Genomic DNA, 20,546 nt, shown 5'->3' on the forward strand with positions numbered 1-20,546 from the left:
TACGGACCACTTTTCTTTGCGGAAAGAACTGTAACGGGAATCACATACCTGGACATGTTGGAACAGTGCTGTTCCCTCAACTCATGGAAGTTTCCCAGGACTTCGTTTTCCAACAGAATGGAGCTCCGCCCCCATCGGCACCGTGATGTACGAGGCTTTTCGCATGACTCCCTTCCTCAGCACTGGATCAGTCGCAGGGGACTCGAGGACCTGGCTCTGCACTTCTAGCCACCGAGATCTCCCGTTCTCGCACCCCGCGACTATTTCTTACGGGGTTATGTGAAGCAAGCTGTTTACCTCCCACCTCTACCGGCCACCCCGAACAATCTGCGGAACCGGATCACCGCTGCCGTGCACTCGGTAATGGCAAATACGCTTTCGCGTGTGTGGGCGTGTTTGGCTACCGCGGCGATGTTTGCCGTGCAGCCAACGGTGGCCACATTTAACATTTTCAACATTTATCACATTTCTAATTGTTATATAATTATTAAAAACTAATTAATCAAAAATTATGAAAAAAATCTTTGAAACTTTCTATTTTCATTGGTATAAAGCTTGTTCATTTTGGATTTGTACTTGAATAAATACGAAGTTTTGAAAATGTGTCCGTCAATTAGAATAACCCTGTATATTGCTGGAATCCCTCTCGTTCTATGAAACTGTGTCATCAGAACAGGTCAAAAAGCATTTTGCATACGTACCAGATCCCCGGCTCGACGGGACCCTCCGGTGCCCGAACTGCGGCAGCGCCGTCGTGGTGCAGGCCGAGGAGGAGCCGCAGCCGCAGCCCGAGCAACAGCCACTGCCGCGGCCGACCGGAGCTGCAGTGGCAGAACCGCCGTCCCGCAGGAGGGCCGACGTCCGCACTGCCGTCGCTGCCACCGCACCAGCCCCGGAGGACCCTCCACTCGCCGACTCTCCCTCGCAGTCCAGCATAGGTGAGGCTGCCGTCGCAGCACACTGTCGAGTAGTCGGTCCGAACTCGCGGGTCCGTTAAACTTCGGTTACACAATAAATCAGTCAAATATAAAGGCTGTAAATTCAACTAAATACCTTGGAATTGCGAACAACTTAAATTGGAAGGAACACACAGAAAATGTTGTGGGTAAGGCAAACCAAAGACTGCATATTATTGGCAGGACACTTAGAAAATGTAACAGATTTACTAAAGAGACTGCCTACACTAGCTTGTCTGTCCTCTTTTAGAATACTGCTGCACAGTGTGGGATCCTTAACCAGATTTGATTGACAGAGTACATCGAAAAACTCCAAAGAGGGACAGCACATTTTGTATTATCCCAAAATAGGGGAGAAAGTGTCACTGAAATGATACAGGATTTGGGACAGACATCATTAAAACAAAGGAATTTTTCATTGCGCAGCAATATTCTCACGAAATTCCAATCACCAACTTTCTCCTCCGAATGCAAAAATATTTTGTTGACGGCTACCTACATAGTGAGAAATGATCACCACGATAAAATAAGGGAAATCAGAGCTCGTACCGAAAGATGTAGGTGTTCCTTCTTTCTGTGCACTATACGAAATTGGAATAATAGAGAATTGTAAAGGTGGGTTGATGAACCCTCTGCGAGACACTTAAATGTGATTTGCAGAGTACGTAGGTGTAGAGAACTAAACTCTATCTGATCTGGCCTCGAAGGCCCAATGCTGCTGATCGACCTCCATTTTTCTGTCGTATTCACCGGCTGTGGATACGGAACGGTGTGTGATCAGTACACTTCTCTCCCAGCCGTTGGCAGCTTTTGTGATCGGAGCTGCCACTTATCAATCAAGTGGTTTCTCTGTTTGCTTCACGAGGGCTGAGTACACACCGCACAGTACTCGGCAGATGCAGACGCCATTCCTTCCAGATGCTATCCGACCCCGATGGCACTTAACTCCGGTGGTCTGATGGGAACCAGTGCTACCATTGCAGCAATGCCAAAAAATGCCATTGGCGTGTTTGTGATATCTGTTGATATAAAATGGGCACAATCTGGAATGTCAATTTCTGCTATTTCAGTGACCAGTATGGTACTGTTTTTTATAGTACATGTTGTTTCATATGTGAAATACTCTTAGGAACTGATTTCACTTTAATACACACAGTAAGAATCCAAACAATGTAAAATCCAAACAATATCAGAATAAGAAAGAAGTGAACAGTGTTAAAAACACACTTATATTCTACAGCAGAGTAGTAAACAACATATTGTATTCAATGATATACAGGTAAACCTGTTAAAGGTTTAAAATATAATGCGGAAGAAAACCTGTCAGACGATACATGGAAACAGTTCGTAGCAGCAACGAAGAATGCGACAGATGTTGTAAAACTAAATGACGGTGAAAAATCTGCCGTACGTTACAAACTGCAGAAAGTCTTAAAGAAAACCTCTAAAATTCTTCTTGCAAAGCAACATAATACAGACAAACAGAGATCCAACAAAGCAGTCAAAGCTAATACATTTCTTACTGACAGAATATAAAAAGAAATACATCATCTCTATGGATCCTAAAGCCTCCATATTAAGATGCAAACCCAATGTACATGAGAAAGGATATACAGTGAGACGTTTAGTTAATGGTACGAACAGCCCCACGTACAAACTTATCTCACAGACTCAGTCAGTTCCTAAGAAGTACTTCACGTATGAAACAACAAGTACTTAAAAAAAACAGTACTCACTAGTCACTGAAATAAGAGAAATAAACATTTCAGATGCTGCCCATTTTATATTGCTAGATATCACAAACATGCCAACAAAAGTGTTCACAATTTAATTTATTGAGTTTATAGAGTTAATTGAATTAAATCCCAGCTACAATTACTTTGCATTCAGTGGTAATGTTTATCAGTGATGATTGGAGTAGCTGTGGGCTCATATGCATCTGGCTCGATTGCGGACTTTTTCGTACACCACCTAGAACAGAAAATATTCAGCAGACAAGACACTTCTTCCAAAACTCAGTGTACTTCAGGAGATATCTAGATGATACCTTAATTTTAGTCATTGGAAACACCATTGACACCAGTAACATCATAAATCATTTAATAATGTAAACAAAAAAGTAAATTTCACAGCTGGATACAAAAAACAGCATTAATTTTCTAGAGTTGTGCATAGAAAACCAAAAGAGCAGGCACAATTTCAAGATATACAGAAAAGAGACAACTTCCAGCTACACAATCCCTGAACATCACATCACTCAGATGTACACAAGAAAGCTGCATACAAAATGACAGGGCACAAAGCGAACAAAATCCCAATGAACAAAGAGATCAGCGAGAAAAATGAGACATCAGATGTGGCTAATGACTTACCCAGCTGAGTGACAGATAAAATGCAGACAGAAATAAAAAATAAATTCCTGATTCTCTACAAGGAATGGATAGCACAGTGTGGGCAGCATACATTACGTAGGTAACATTTTCCCAAAAAGTAGCAAACGTATTTAGGTCACATAAAGTGAACAAACTACAACAGAAATTCGTCTACACCCTAAATAATAAAAAAAGATAAATATTCTCAGTATTATACAGACTAACATGTAAAATTTGCTCAAGCTGCTGCATAGGACAAACTGGCAGGAACTTTCAAACAATATGCAATGAATGCATCAACTGTTACACGTGTAACAAATTTACAAAATCAGCAATAGCCACACACATAAAAAGCACTGGACACCCATTCAAAAACACAGAATAAAATCTTAAGAGTCTCCATCACTTCCAAAAATCACATACAGTGGATTTAATTGACGAACTGAAAATGTTTGTATATCACATAAGGCAAAGAGAAAAGATTCTCCACTACAAACTAAATAGTGAATAAGTTAATGTTTTGTATTGCAGATCTCGAATCTGACCGATATTCTCCAATGACGAATGTAAGTCGAGGTCACGTTTCGTTCGTTGCTCATCAAGTTAGAAATCTGTATGCAACAGGAAGAATGGAATGTTGTCTTTAATTGTTACCGTCAGTTCTGTCACACTTCTTCCGTTTCTCTCTTACCGGCTGCCGTCACCGAGCCACAACTTCAACTATGCACCTCCTCCAGGAGTTCGTGTTTACTACTTACCACTGTCACTTTTTTTTCCTCTCTTCTTGGATCCATTTTGACTTGGAGACCTACCCACTACTTAATTTTGTTTTGCCAGTTCTGTCACCAGTTTCTGGCTTATTTGTGCCAGTTTTTTAGAGATCTTCATGCACTTTTGTGAACCGGTCAGATTTCCACTTTATTTGTTCAAAACATTGTATAACTCTGTTTTATTTGCTCAGGTTCATTCTTTCTAGGCACTCTTATATTTCTGTGTCACATCTCCAGTCCTGTCACAGCCTTCAAAGTTAGGGCCATCTGTGAAAGCGGGCGTGCGATCTACCGACTCGACCACATCTGTCACTTGCGATTCTGCACGTTTGCGATTACTGCAGAGCTGTCAGTGGCTGACACCGAACTGTGGCCGAAAGACGGCCAGACTGCCCGATTGTCACATGACACCGTGTGCAGGTCTCAGACGACTATTTGACGGTTGGTGCAGCTTCTCCGAATTGCACAGGCAAGACCTCTCCCTGCGACGTAGTCCCCTCGCCTCAACCGGTCCCCGTCCCCCGCACCCGACTCCCACTCCGGCCTCACACACGCCTCGTATCCCACTGGCTCACCCGCGTATCGGGACCACGACGTCCGGAGATGACGGTGGCCGTTTGTGTGAGCCTATGTAGAAATGCAACTGTCCTGCTCGACACCTCCTCTGCTTAACAAGTACCGTATTTACTTGAATCTAATCTGAAAAATGAGACTCAAAATCAAGGGAAAAAAATTTCCCGAATCTAAGCCGCATCTGAAATTTGAGACTCAAAAAGAGGGGAGAGAGAAGTTTTAGGCCGCACCTCCAAATCAAATCAAAGTTGGTCCATTGTAATATGAGCCACAATTTAGGTCGAATGAATGACGATACAGCTACAGTAGTTTGGTCGAGTCGTAAGCTTAGCAGTTCAGCTTTACCAGGTAGCCATTGCTATGCGTCAGGTGCTCCGTCCGTTTTTATACGGGTACTCTTCCTTTTTCGCGTACTTCGTCTGGTTGGAATTGATTGCTTATTTTTCTGTGATCTGATAAGTGCCCGTCTGTTTGTTATAGGTGTTTACGTCACTCTAAGGTGAAAATGCATTACTGTACTGTGTCATGTTTGTCGCATTCTGATAATGTGTGTTTACGACCTGTCGCCACTCGAGGCATGGCTTGCTTTTGTGCACACCACCGCCGCTTACAATTAAAAAAAGAGAGAGAGGAATCATCTCATTAGCCAAACAATGGGAAGAGACTGCTATTTGTTGTTACTTACACTGCTGCTTTCTTTGATATTGATAAACAAGAACCTAATAATAGACTGCGTATGATAGAAGATGTTCTAAACAAGAGTTTATTGAAAATTTTTCTCCGTTTGAAAATTGTTATTGCTTACACTGCTGCTTGCTTTGATAATGATAAACAAGAACCAAATAATAGACTGCGTATGATAGAAGATGTTCTAAACGAGAGTTTATCGAAAAATTTTCTCTGTTTGAAAATCTTTGCATACGCCTCTTTAGTACATTACATTCTGCACAGAAATTAGAGTCATTTTAGATTTAAAAATCTAGTCAGTTGCCGTGCTTCATTTCTGACTGTATCACTATTCGGCATAAGAATAATACTAATGTAAACATGACACGATATGTACATTCTTCCGCGTTTGCTGTTTTCTCACTCTTAGTTTCGTAGATTATTAGGCAGACAGGATTTAGATGAGATAGCAGCAAACACGAAAGAATACATGGCAAAATGTTTGCATTCGTATTATTCTTATGGTGAAGAGAATACTGCATGTGATTCACAATTCATAAAAGTTCCTATTAGCAACCATCTCCTCTCACAGGTAGGAAAAAATTCAGAACGTAGAGTTAGCCATATTGACAGACAAACATCCCAAACAGTCTTGCCAGTCGGATTTTCTTAGTACATTGAAAGGCTGCTACATTCGAAGATGAACAATACGGAATTTGTATTTACTTCGTTGAATAATGTATGAAAATGCAGTGGTCGAAACTCGGGGCGGAGAAAAAAGCTCGTCTTCCATCCTTTTTTTAAATTTATTTACTGACGCAGAGGTTTTGGCACCAGTATTTATCTTTGTGCCTGCAAAGCATGCCTGTGTAGCGCTTCATATATTCTACAGCAGAAGTTAGTTGTGGCGGCACCTACCAACATTTTTCAGAACTTCCGCTTACTTTGCACTCGATTCTAAGCCGCAGGCGGATTTTTGGATTACAAAAACTGGAAAAAAAGCGCGGCGTAGATTCGAGTAAATACGCGTGATCTGTCGTAATATGTATAGTCACTATTATTCTGTCCCGATTTTCCAGTGTCCGATAGATAAGTTTTACACCAATCTTTAGTACCGAGCGCTTACCACTCGACCCTCGCAGGTTCGGCGGCCTCGCTGGACGCGCTGGGGGAGCCGTCTGCGAGTGCGACGCCTTCGGGCACTGGCAGCGGGGGTCCGCGACGCTGCGAGAGCGACATCGAGATCATCAGCAACCCCAGCCAGAGCAGCATCGAAGTCCTGGATGGCAGCGGAGCCAGGTGGGGTCGCCACCTTTCTGTCGGAATTGGTGACGGTGCTTTTTGCGGCGTACATAAATCGGAACTGTACTTCTAGGGGACTCGATGAAACGTCACTTATCTGAGACTATTTTTTGGTAAAAGTCTTATCTGTCTGACACAGTTGCAGTGTTACGTGGCTTTATGCTTAATTACAGACTTACTATTTTATCAGTTGATTTGTGTTCACCACGTAACGCCCGATGTTTACGTCCTCCTTCGTTGCTGAGCGATGTATCACTTTTCGTTCTGACGTGTCCTTTCCTATATCTTTACTACTTTTTATCTATGTAAATAACGAACTATTGATTTTGCTGTTTAACAACTTTTTAATAACTGTGGAAGTATTACAGGCATCAGGTCCCTTCTAATGTGTCACCCGCCTATACGTTTTACATGAACCTCTCAAGACTCGATCAATCTGTTTACAGAGAGAAAGCAGCATCTCTCTTCCTTTGACGTTCTCCAACAACGATCTAGGAAGCTCGACGCCCTCGCGGCCCAGGCTCTTCCGTGGCTTGTGGTAGTTTGCAGCATTCGTTTTATTCCTTGCCCTCTTGCCGCTACGTCGAACTTTCGTGGTGATCATTGGGCAACGTCTTCCACGTTATCTGCAACATAAATAAACTTTCTTCCCACAGTATTTCTGAAAACCAAAAACAAACTTAAAGAACATAATAATAATAACTGTTCTTACAATTATTCGTATAAGTATTGATCGATTTAATGAGGGGTGACACAACACAGTCTTTTTGAGCACTTTTCTCACAAATACGCAGTGTTACTTGACAATTCTGTTCGAGTGTTAGTTGACAACTCTCTGTAGAGCACAGTATTAATTACTTTCACTTAAAGAACTGAAACATCTTAATTACTTACTCACTGATCATTTAGTGATAATATATTTGGCAGTATCTGTGAAAATATTTTTCTGAAAAATATTGTATTACCTACTTAAGCTGCTGCTAAAATAGTTTATTTATACAATCAATTTCAGTCGTTGGACAATCATCAGGGTCATAAGTATTTGGTATTAGGTGAAATATAAAATAGTTAGTATCAGAGGATAAAACCATGAATAATACACTGTCATCTTATCATGGTAGAAATTACATCATGAATTTATTTTATATTACCATATGATGAAGATGTTGTGGTCTACAGTCCAAAGACTCGTCTGATGCAGCACTCGATGATGCTCTACTTTGTCCGAGCCTCTTGATCCCCAAATAACTACTGCAACCTACCTCCTTCTGAATCTGCTCATTGTATTCATCTCTTAGCCTCTCTCTATAATCCTCCTCCTCCTCCCCCCCCCCCCCCCTCAGCCCACACACACACACAAACACACACACACACACACACACACACACACACACAAAAATCCCTTGATGTCTCAAACTGTGTCCTGTCAGCTGACCCCGTCTGTTGGTCATGTTCTGCCACAGGTTTCATGTCTCTTAATTCTGTTCACTGCCTCCTCATTAGTACAGGGTTATACGGCCAAGGACAACAGCGAAATCTGGTAAAAACTCGGGAATTTTTCAGAATTCCAGGACTTTTTTGTCAGCAAAATCATATACAATACAATATAACTACAATTTATACACATAAAATTAATATTTACATACATTTTAGGGTATCTTACATTAGTTTTATATCCTTATGTAATTTTCTTATAGTACTGATCAATTCTGGATTTCATATTATAATTTTTTCCTTGTTTGTTGCATTGCAGGCTACTTTAATTACACTACGTGTTTTAATTCAGATAGTCCATTACTGTGTAATAACTTTTATTTAATAAAAAATTTTTTAGTTTTGTTTTGAACTTTCCAATTGTGTCAATATCTTTTATATTTTGGGGTAATTTATTATATAATTTAACGGCATTGTACAATAAGCTGTGCTGAATTTTAACTTTATTTTTTCTCTCTAGGTGCAGATTGTATCGGTTTCTAGTTTCATAGCTGTGTACTAAAGAATTTTTAACATAGCAGTCATTTTTTTTTTTTTTTTTTTTTTTTTTTTTTTTTTTTTTTTTTTTTTTTTTTTACATACAGAATACTTTGAAAAATGTATTCACAGGGGACAGTTAGGATTTCCGTCGCCAGTTGGCATTCTGTATAGACAAATTATAGCAATTTTTTCATCCGTGATTTCAATTCCATTTACCTCAATATCTTTCTCTATGGATAATTTTTCTACATAAGGCATACAGTTAAAATTTATGCTATTTTTAACATAAATGCAACTATCACCATATTTATAGAATTTTCAAGAAAAATAACTAACCAATATAAAATTTGGACTACGTAACATATGAAGTTTCTCTTTGTCAAGCCAGTGTTCAGTAAAACATAATACAGAAGAATTTTTCATGTCATTCTGGAACTTACTGTCCGTAGTACTTATATTTATATTGGAAATTCTGCCTTGAAGACATTTTTTATTTTCAGTTCTCACGTTTGAATTTTCACCCTCTTCACACAGTATCAGTTTCCCTTGTTCTTAATGATTTTACAGATGTCTGTAATCATTTTACTGACATTCAGTGAGCCTAATCTGTTTAAATGCATGCCATCCCTTCCCAGGCATTTGTCACTTAAAAATTTGTTGGGGTCAACGAATATTGTGCCGAATTCGTCACACTGTTCCCTGATAGCACTGTTTATGTTGTTTGTATAAGAACTGCTTACTGACCTTCTGTGCAGAATTCCACTGACAACCAGTCTTGAGTTTGTGTACAATGCTTTGGCTGCACAAATGATGTTTCTCATCTCACTTAAAATTTCTTGCCGACTGCTGCTTCGTATTGAATTCGTCCCAGAATGAATATGAACACCTATGTAATTGGTCTTTGAATCTTTTCCATTTTTAGCTGTAGACTGTTTTGCTCTTAAGAGATTCTTAAAATGTTTGTTGAGTTGATGAGGTTGGATATATTGTGTAGGATCGGTGGATGGCGGAATACCACTGTGGGAGGGGTGGGAAGGATAGTGGGCAGGACATTTCTCATTCCAGGGTGCGACAAGAAGTAGTTGAAACCCTGGCAGAGAATGTAATTCAGTTGCTCCAGAGAATATATTATTGATGACTAAAGTTTGTGTTACGTATTCATCAGACTTACGTAAAAAGGTTCAGAACTTATGCACCAACATAATAATAATATATTCGACCACATACTTTCCAAATTCGTCTTCCAGTCTACATCACCCGAGTTGTAATTACTACTTTAAATTAAAGAAAGCAAATGATCTCTTCTACATGACATTTTAGGAGTGAACTCTCGTTACGAGTTGTAAGTTGACATTTGACGTCTTTTCCTGTCCTTAAAATGTGCGACAACTCAAACTAATCTGGCATGTTAATACTTAAGATTACGAGAATGTACTCCTTTTCAGAAGTTTCTTTACAACATTTCATTATTCTGACGGAATTAAATTTTCTCCGACACATACGAGTCTTGGCATTATCTTTGAAAATGACAGAAGCTGAAGAAATGAATTAAAATTTGTGCCACGGACGGAATTTTGGAACACGTATTATGTTCAAGTATAATGACTTTTCTAGAGACTAGAAATCTACTCTGTAGGAATCAGCATGGGTTTCGAAAAAGACGATCGCGTGAAACCCAGCTTGCGCTATTCGTCCACGAGACTCAGAGGGCCACAGACACGGGTTCCCAGGTAGATGCTGTGTTTCTTGACTTCCGCAAGGCATTCATACAGTTCCCCCCAGTCGTTTAATGAACAAAGTAAGAGCATGTGGACTATCAGACCAATTGTGTGATTGGATTGAAGAGTTCCTAGATAACAGAACGCAACACGTCATTCTCAATGGAGAGAAGTCTTCCGAAATAAGAGTGATTTCAGGTGTGCTGCAGGGGAGTGTCATAGGACCGTTGCTTTTCACAATATACATAAATGACCTCATGGATGACATCGTAAGTTCACTGAGGCTTTTTGCGGATGATGCTGTGGTATATCGAGAGATTGTAACAATGGAAAATTGTACTGCAATGCAGGAGGATATGCAGCAAATTGACGCACGGTGCAGGGAATGGCAATTGAATCGCAATGTAGACAAGTGTAATGGGCTGCGAATATATAGAAAGAAAGATCCCTTATCATTTAGCTACAATATAGCAGGTCAGCAACTGGAAGCAGTTAATTCCAAAAATTATCTGGGAGTACACATTAGGAGTGATTTAAAATGGAATGATCATATAAAGTTGATCGTTGGTAAAGCAGATGCCAGACTGAGATTCATTGGAAGAATCCTTAGGAAATGCAATCCGAAAACAAAGGAAGTAGTACACTTGTTCGTCCACTGCTTGAATATTGGTCACCAGTGTGTGATCCGTACCAGATGGGGTTGATAGAAGAGATAGAGAAGATCCAACGGAGAGCAGCGCGCTTCGTTACAGGATCATTTAGTAATCGCTGAAGCGTTACGGAGATGATAGATAAACTCCATTGGAAGACTCTGCAGGAGAGACGCTCAGTAGCTCGGTACGGGCTTTTGTCGAAGTTTCCAGATCATACCTTCACCGAGGAGTCGAGCAGTATATTGCTCCCTCCTACGTGTATCTCACGAAGAGACCGTGAGGATAAAATCAGAGAGATTAGAGCCCACACAGAGGCATACCGACAATCCTTCTTTCGACGAACAATACGAGACTGGAATAGAAGGGAGAACCGATAGAGGTACTCGAGGTACCCTCCGCCACACACCGTCAGGTGGCTTGCGGAGTATGGATGTAGATGAAGATGTAGAATGTGCGTCCAGGTCTCCTGCTTGCTAGGCACAAATTTTAATTCATTTCTTCAGCTTCTACCATTATTTCACTGTCCTCATTGTCAACTTTCCTAGGACATCCACACATCTCCGGGAGAAGACTGAGACCCGCAGAGTACTCACCGACACAACCGAGCGGGTGCTTCCTTCCCTTCGGGCAGTTGCCGCGACTGGTGTCACGACACACAGTGTCTGGAAATTTATGCTAGACGTATATTGTTGTTTTATGACTGCACAAATAATTTTTTGTCACGGGTATTGTCAGTCGGTAAGAAGATTGGCAGCATTAAGTTGTTCGGAACTGCCGGACGGACTGTAACGTGGCAACTGTGTGCACTCGCAGGACGCCCGGCAGGAAGCGGTCCTCGGAGGAGCGGCAGGTGGCAGCCCACGGGTTCCCGGCGGTGGCGTGCCCGCAGGTGGCGGCGCCTCCGCTGCTGCCGACCCTCCCGCCGCCAATGACGGAGAGCAGCAGCTCGGGTACGGGCCCGTCCCGCTCTCTGGTAGCGGTTGCGTTAACGTGAAACAGTTTCTCCTGTAACGACTGGATGCATCTGTGTCACGTTATATTGGAATGTTTTGAGTTCTAACACGTATATACTATTTTTAATGTTGTGGAGTGTTAAAAGTATTTGAATGTAACTTTAATGTGAATAACAATTTCTGTTTTGCATAGTTTGTTTCCTAGCATGCACAATTTAAACAACATTGCACTAAGAGTTTAATATCTCTAACACACACTTAAACAGTATGCTAACAACACAAGCAGTTGTAGCCTCAGCACACTAGCTCCCGCACTCACGTGCGTCCGGTTCTCATTTCCACGACTGACAGCCAGGGAATGTGAGTGTTTATTTAAATTGCATTGGCACGACAAGTATAAATTTAACAAAATTTCCAGAATTGTAAATGACTTACCTTGATTTTATTTAAAATGTACACAATCACATAAAATGTGTGGTATACTTGGAAGTAATGTGAGAGACAATGTAATAAGAATTTGAATTACGGTAACCTATTAAATTCCGGGAACGCGGCCGTGCAAATACTACTTCGTCCACTGATATTTTGGGTGCGTACTGTCTGGCCGTCCTCGGAGTGGGTCGAGAGACTGGCAGTGAGGGCCGAACATGGCCTTATATAGTCTACCGTGGTGTTACTGCACGTACGGGTCACAGATGCTAGTCGGCAGCAGAGGAGTACACTTACACGTGCGCCACCTGAGAGCGTTCCGACATTGAATTTGCCTATCGGTGTACGTTTGGTGAACCTTGGTGACTTCTCTACAATTAATTACACATCTGGAAAGCATTTTTAGAGCGAACGGATATTCCTAGCACCAAAGTCACAGAGCATTCGATGTGAATTCCAGGAGATGAGGACGTGTTCTATAAGAAGAAAATGATACCTTCAGATCGAGAGCATTTTTGCCTTTTGTGGGTTCTGTTTCTGTGCAGAAAAGTCGTACCGTTGACAGATGCCGTGTCGAGGTGATCTTCCAGCCTCCTACAGAGATTACAGCCTTACTGAGTACTGCGAAGTCAAATGTGTATGAGATTCCTTGCGGAAATTGTTATACGTCACCTGTCGGTCAGACTGTGCACCGTTCACAAGAGGTGCATGGAACACCAAAGATACACACGCTTAGTACAACCAGACAAATCAGCTTTGGCTGAATATTGCATAGGTAGAGGTCATTCGGTGAACTACAGTGACGTGAAGATTTTAGCACCCTCCCCTTCCATTTGGGGTTCTACATTCGAGGAAGCCGTACAGATTCAATTGACCGGTAACTTAGTAAATTGAGATAACAGTTTTGATTTGGATAAGGAATCCAACTCTCATTGTAATTAAATTCCAGAGAAGTCATTTAATTAAATTGCAGAGAAGTCAGTTAATTAAATTGCAGGGAAGTCATTGTTTTATTGCCACTGAACGGATGTCGATAAATGAATAGTGTGTCTGTACATTTTCACTGGCAATGGCAAGGAAATCGTTTCTGAAGAAGAGAAATTTGTTAACATCGAGTATAGATTTAAGTGTCAGGAAGTCGTTTCTGAAAGTATTTGTATGGAGTGTAGCCATGTATGGAAGTGAAACATGGATGATAACCAGTTTGGACAAGAAGAGAATAGAAGCTTTCGAAATGTCGTGCTACAGAAGAATGCTGAAGATAAGGTGGGTAGATCACGTAACTAATGAGGAGGTATTGAATAGGATTGGGGAGAAGAGAAGTTTGTGGCACAACTTGACTAGAAGAAGGGATCGGTTGGTAGGACATGTTTTGAGGCGTCAAGGGATCACAAATTTAGCATTGGAGGGCAGCGTGGAGGGTAAAAATCATAGAGGGAGACCAAGAGATGAATACACTAAGCAGATTCAGAAGGATGTAGGTTGCAGTAGGTACTGGCAGATGATGAAGCTTGCACAGGATAGAGTAGCATGGAGAGCTGCATCAAACCAGTCTCAGGACTGAAGACCACAACAACAACAACATTTTCACCACAGGTGTTGTAACAATACGAGTCAAGATAGATGTAACCGAACTTGAATAGCCTCTATTGGTTACGGTAGAGAGAGCGATCTTTCGGTCCTGTCTGTATATTTATATATAATATTGCACGAATAAAGGCTGGGCGAGTGTAAAGCTATCGTTAAAAATGCGCGCCACGCAATTTGTTACGATTTGGTCGGTCATAATAATAATAACATGCTTTTGAATACAATTAAAATATAACGGCGATATGTGTTTAGTGTTATTGGAAATAATATGTAGTAAATTAATGAGTAAGGTAGCCGATCCCATAAGAAGAGGTGAAATTGGCCATATTGAGGTGTTTTGCTTTATATCGACGAAGCCGATGATACAGCGTCATTTTTTTCGTTTACTCTTAGAAATAAACATGTAAAGAAGTGCTAACTGTGCATAGTGAAAAAATATAGGGGCGAGTTTAAATAACTATGGTATACAATCAGAGTAACAAAAGGACATTTAGTAACACGAAATCGCGGATAGCGAATTGTGGTCATTAAATTGAGTACACCTACAGGGCAGTCAATTCCAGGATAAATCTATACGCATCTCACGAGGGATGCTTTATTGAGACCTTTTTTTTTTTTTTTTTAAAAAAAAATTATATCACGGAGAGCGGGCTCCAATTTATGAAAAGGAGAAAAACTGTATCATTATCATTGACTGTTGGTGTGGAGCAACCAAAACTGTTCATCAAAAGGTTTTGATGGAACTTGGGAGTTAGGGTTCAGGCACTCGCATATACTCCACACCAGAGTGGTGAATGCGAAATAAAGCTGTGAACAAAGTTATGTTAAATAAAACAGAAGAAACAAGACAGTTTGGTCGTATCTGTTATTATTCCATAAACTGTAACATTTCTTATCGTTGTACGAAGCCTTTATAGATGATCGTTATGACAATTTCCTTCGAAGGGATCCCGTTACGAGTTAAGTTTTGGGGACCTGGTCAAGGGGGGGTAGCTCGTAGATCCTAACTACTGCAGCTATTCTGGAATCAGGTGCTACCGTGACCGTTGTGTGTTGTCAGTGACTTAAGGTTACCGTATCTCACGCTGTAAGATTGATGCGCCTTTCCACTCGGTATAACGGTGCCTCACGGCAATAACGACAACGCCGACGACAAAGGAAGATACGGTAGTGTGTCACATATGTACGTGTACATCTTCACCGCTGACCGGCACGTGTGACCCTCACACGCAATAATACCGCAGTAGGCTATACGAGGCCACTCTCGGCAGCTCGTCAGTTTCGCAACTCACTCTGAGGACGGTTGGACAGCGGGGGGCCAAAATATCAGTGGAAGTAGTAGTATTTGCGTGGCTGCGTGCCCGAAATTTAATGGACGGAATTAGGACAGAGTGCTATTGACCACGTATTGTGTAGCAGAAGGCACATTTGAAAGTGCACTGTTAAATATTATTCAAGTATCAAAGTCCTTCACCAGGTGAAGAAACGCGCGCGCGCGCACACACACACACACACACACACACACACACACACACACACACACACACACACACACACACCACTGCACACCACACACATAAGTCAACCTATCATTAGTCATTTTGGGCTGATGATCTCGTATGAGGTTAAATAAAATGCACGATGCTCTAATTAGTGTAGTGATGCTAATCAGTTGTAAATGTGAAACCTCGTGCTCGCCTGCTGAGAGACACGGCAGAGTTCTGCAGATTCGCTGACTGACAGCGTGTGCACGGCTTACGAGGGCCGCGCCCCCGCCTCTGCGCCCGCGCCCGCCCCCGCGGCCGCCCTCACTGCGCCTCTACAGACCGGGCCAGGACCTCAGGTGGCGGAGCCCGCGGCCAGCCCTCCAGGTGCTGCACTGCCCCGCTGTGGAGCTGCTTCTTCTCACTTCACCTAACATACAGCTCTCTCTCCCTCTCCCTCTCTCCCCCCTTCTGTGCCCTCTTCAATTTTCTTATGCTTGTTGGATTTGAAGGTCATTGCCCAACTGTCAATTCTCTAAAGTGATGTGATGCAGTTCTCAAAAAATTGTCTTTGCAGGTTAGAACAGTTCTCTGCCGTGTGACTGTAGGCTTTCCCGGCATAAACTGTCGACGAAGGTTTCTCAGGTCTCCAGCCGGGTGGCAGTGCCGATATCTCGTGACGTTTTGGGAAGTGTCATACTACCTGTCTTCTGGCGAAGACTTCGCCAGGAGATTGGTAGTATGACACTTCCCAAAATGTTGCAAGATATCGATGCTGTCACCCGACCGGAGACCCGAGAAACCTTCGTCGACAGTTCTCTGCCCTGTTAATGTACTGTCGGTACCTGAGTGTTTAGCGTAGCAGTGTCGTGATGTAAAGCCTGTGGTTCAGTCTTTAATTTTCCCAAATTCTGTATTTATCAACAAATAGTAATGTTAACTAAAATGTTATCATAATGTATAATAAAAGACACATTTTTATTTTTAATTACTGTGGTGTGCGTACTGTAAGACCTTCAGTACACACATCGTCAGATTATTTGACTTGTCACTCTAAGGAAGTAGGCGAGTGTCAGCACTATGTCTCGTAGTCTTATCGTGGCGTGTTTATCTTCTGCTGTTAGGTCAGACGGTAGAAATGCTACTTGCACGCTTAGAGTAGTAGATTGACGGTGACCAACTTTAAACAGAACTTGATTAATTTTCACACACATTTATTAAAATAATAAGAAGCATAAACATTACTTAACTTTATTCTGGATGCTATTTACAATTGCCAATCTGAAGTTCCCTTGGTATTGGTACGTTAATCTTATTCTCACATATCTCTGATACTTGACAAAAGTGTCTATACATTTCTCTTCATGGCTATGTACAGGAATATGGTAATCTTATTAGGCACAGACTGAAACTTGACTATAGACTGGTAAAGACAAATGTAGAACTCGTACAGACTGGTACAGACTAATACAGTCTGACTAATCGGAGGTCTGTATAATCGTTATAATACCTCGCACATTCATGTATCTCTGCACAAGTGTGATCCACGAGGAGAAAAGGTTCTACGTTAGCAGCAATCTCATTGGTCGCGTTACATATTAATACGGGGATCGGCGGAAGCAGAATTTGGTCCGTCTCTAAGGCAGCGCCATCTCGTAGTGCGGAGACGGACGAGCGCTGCGCCTGCGCTTTTGTGCTTAGCGGGGCGCGCTCTAGTGGGAAAGTTGTGTACACGCTGACTACGCGGAACTATGTACACAACAATTACTAATTGCAGGAAATTGCCAGAATTGGCAGTAAATTAAAATTAGGTGCTCAACTTCGAAATGTCAAAAAGTATTTCCCCAAAAGCTGAACACTATGAATGATGTACGTATATGCAATTAGCTGTTTCCTTCAGATTTTTTGTTACAAGAGGCAAGCAAAGCATTTCCATTTGAGGGCACGAACGCAACGTAGCTCGAAGCCGGTGCCAGGATGAAACCTCCGACATGGGTGAGAGATTAGTAGGACGTTCGTGTTTTTTCGCTGTAAGTACAGTAAATAAGTACAGTAAATGTGCAAATGCAAACTACGTTGACGTTATTACCGAAAGCATGCGGACTAGACAGATGTGCTGTTGTTATTGTCTCGGCTGCCGAAGAACAGCCGTCGGTGGCGTCCGTTGGAGAATGAGGAATGTGGACGAGGTTGAATGTCGTCAAAAATCACCGCTGTGGAATCGCGCGTGACGAGAGTGACGGTGCTTCACGATAACTCACTTCTCCGTATCACAAATGCCGTCTTGCAGAAGTTATGCCGACTCGAGTGGGAGACACTCGTGCACTCGCTCTGTAGTCCCGATCTCTCCCTGTGCGATTATCACATCTCGGGTTCCTTTAAAAAGGACTCGAAGGGTCAGCGATTGCTGCCAGATAAGAATGTGTAGCAGGCATTTACGGTGGTTTGCCAAACGGGTGTCTTCAGCCAGATGCATTGGTGTGACAATTCCCTCAGTGATCTCAGTGACTTTCCCGTTTGGCGTACCGATTGTGGACAGCACAGTCTTTGAATGGAAACTTTTTTATTTCCCCTTATATTTTTGTACAACCAGCTATTAAAAATAAAAAGGTCTCTTTTTTAAAAAAAATTAATTGAATACTTATTAATTGACATTTATAGGTGTTATTACAAACAAAATTTAAATAAAAGTAAAAAGAAAATTGTGCTACTAGCGAGAATCAAACTGGTGACTTTATGATCGCGAGACTTCAGTGCTGCAGACTCAGCTACTGACAGCTGCCTTAATATGTTATAAGCATTTTACACTTAATAGTGCTCCTAAACCTTCTAATCAGAAAAGACGATTTTTTTCGAGGTTTATTATTATTATTATTGTGTCATATACCCTCTGAAAGCTGAAGCATGAGCACTTTCCTTCAGATTCATATAAGTATAAATAAAATTGGAGAGGGCAGAGCAATTCTCCGTGAGAGTCTGTCTATTTCCATCTGTTTATTGAGATGCTAAAATAATGTTGTGACTGATGAAGGTATCTTATAAACTGTTGCAGTTTTCGTGAGGCTACATTTTCATTATGACTGAACAAACATGTGTGAACTTACTCCCTGTACAAATGGGAAAATTGAATATTTTTATGGCATGTATGTCATTTAGCTGTAAATGTTGCATTTGTTGTTAGATAAAACTTAAAGACACCTTTGAAGAAGAGAGAAGCGCTTGTATGGATATTAAGAGATCACATGGAAAGGCAGTAGATCAAGAGAAGACTTTTAACAATATTGAGTGGAATGCATTCTTTAAAATTCTGGGTGTTGCAAGAATAAAGTACAGAGAGTGAAAGGTTACACAGAATTCGTATAGAAACCACATGGCAGTTACAAGGATGTGTAAAGCGAGCAGTGTCGAGAAGGGAGTCAGATGGCGGGGAGGGGGGAGGGGTCGTAGCTGATACCCGATCTTATTCGGTCTGCACTTTGACCGAGGATAAATTTCCAAAAAAAAGATGTCATTTAGCTAATGACATTATAATTTTGTCAGAGGTGGTAAAGGACTCAAACAGAATGGATAGAGTATTGAAAAGGGTTTTAAAATGGTTGTCAACAAAATTGAAAGTACGTCTAAATGTCAGGAAGTCTTTTCCGTAGGTATTTATCCGGAGCTTAACATCGTGCCAAAGCGGCCCGAACAGGAAGAGAATAGAAGCATTTTGAAATGTGCTGCTACAAACGAATGCTAAATATTAGAAGAGTGGATTGCATGACTAATGAGTGGGTACGAATCAAATTGGGTGAAAAAATCTTTGTGGCACAAAGTGACTAAAAGAGAGGATCATTCACTTATTATGGAGGCAAGTGTGGGAGGTACAAGTTGTAGAAAGAGACTGAGAAGTATGTTTGTTGCAGAGGTGAAGAGGCTGCACAGGATAGAGTAGCACCAAACTTGTTTTTGGACAACAGCAAAGACAGTATGTGCCAGAACAGATCAGTATTACTAATGGCATATACCTTCTAAGCCTAATTGTCATAACAACAGAATAAGGGGATCTGAGAAACATGGAATTGCCAATAAGATTGAATCTAGAAACATTTTTTTCTACTGTTCCAGAATGGTACGTTTGGCTCATTTTTATTTCCCAGGAGAACTATTGTGAGACACTCGTACGTGGACGACAGCAGTTGATCCTCAGTTGACAGTGGAAGAGTAAGTTTTTTGGGTCATCGAAATAGTTTTAGGTCGTCCAGATCTCTCAGTGTACGACTGCTTTCTGCATGATATCACAGAGCACAGATTTTATGCCTGTCTACCTCGGAGGATATTACACAAAGTGAGAAGGCAAATTACCACAGTCGCCGACAGCACCACATTGTAATCGCACGAGAGTGCTTGGCGACAGTTGGATGTCTGCATTCGGGCTGACATTTATTTTGATTTATTTATTATGTTTAGGTGGTGCTGAGCAGCTTATAGGAATGTTAAGAGCTGCACTGTAAGATACACACTGTACGACTCTTTATCTTAAAGACAATCAATTTCGGTCTAACATCACCGGCCACTGTAGCCGAGCGGTTCTAGGCGCTTCAGTCCAGAACCGCGCTGCTGCTACGGTCGCAGGTTCGAATCCTGCCTCAGGCTTGGATGTGTGTGATGTCCTTAGGTTTAAGTAGCTCTTAATCAGTGGGACTGATGACCTCAGATGTTAAGCCCCATAGTGCTTAGAGCCATTTGGTCTAACATCGGACCACCATTGGATCTGTTGCACCAAAAGGAGAAAACCAGATAACGAGTTTGTACAATTCTAATAGAAAAACCACGTGGATATACATGACACGTAGACCGTTATTCATTATTACAGTTACTATTGCTTATTCTAAGTCTCTTGTTGTAATAATGAACAATGACATACATACAATATGTATACACATAATGGTTATGTGTTAGAATTGTATATACTTGTTATCAGGTTTTCTCCTTTTGATGCAGCAGACCCAAAGATGGTCGAATGTTGGACTGAAATTGATTACCTTAAATAAAAATAGTAGTACAGCTATAATTTTGACAGTGTAATTGTTAACCATTTATTTATGTATTTGCTGTTTAACAATC

General features: G+C 41.4%; 1 protein-coding gene across 1 annotated transcript in view; it reads left to right on the forward strand.

Annotated features, from left to right (window-relative positions):
- LOC124719027 (actin cytoskeleton-regulatory complex protein PAN1) overlaps positions 1–20,546 on the forward strand; it is a 169,062-nt gene that overhangs the window by 93,697 nt on the left and 54,819 nt on the right. The window contains exons 10-13 of the mRNA XM_047244696.1: positions 705–938; positions 6,480–6,636; positions 11,798–11,934; positions 15,684–15,827. Of these exons, the coding sequence (XP_047100652.1) occupies positions 705–938; positions 6,480–6,636; positions 11,798–11,934; positions 15,684–15,827 (672 nt within the window). The remainder of the gene's footprint in view (positions 1–704; positions 939–6,479; positions 6,637–11,797; positions 11,935–15,683; positions 15,828–20,546) is intronic.

The sequence above is a fragment of the Schistocerca piceifrons genome, chromosome 10 (assembly GCF_021461385.2).
Source record: "Schistocerca piceifrons isolate TAMUIC-IGC-003096 chromosome 10, iqSchPice1.1, whole genome shotgun sequence".
In the NCBI taxonomy this organism is placed as follows: Eukaryota; Metazoa; Arthropoda; class Insecta; order Orthoptera; family Acrididae; genus Schistocerca; species Schistocerca piceifrons.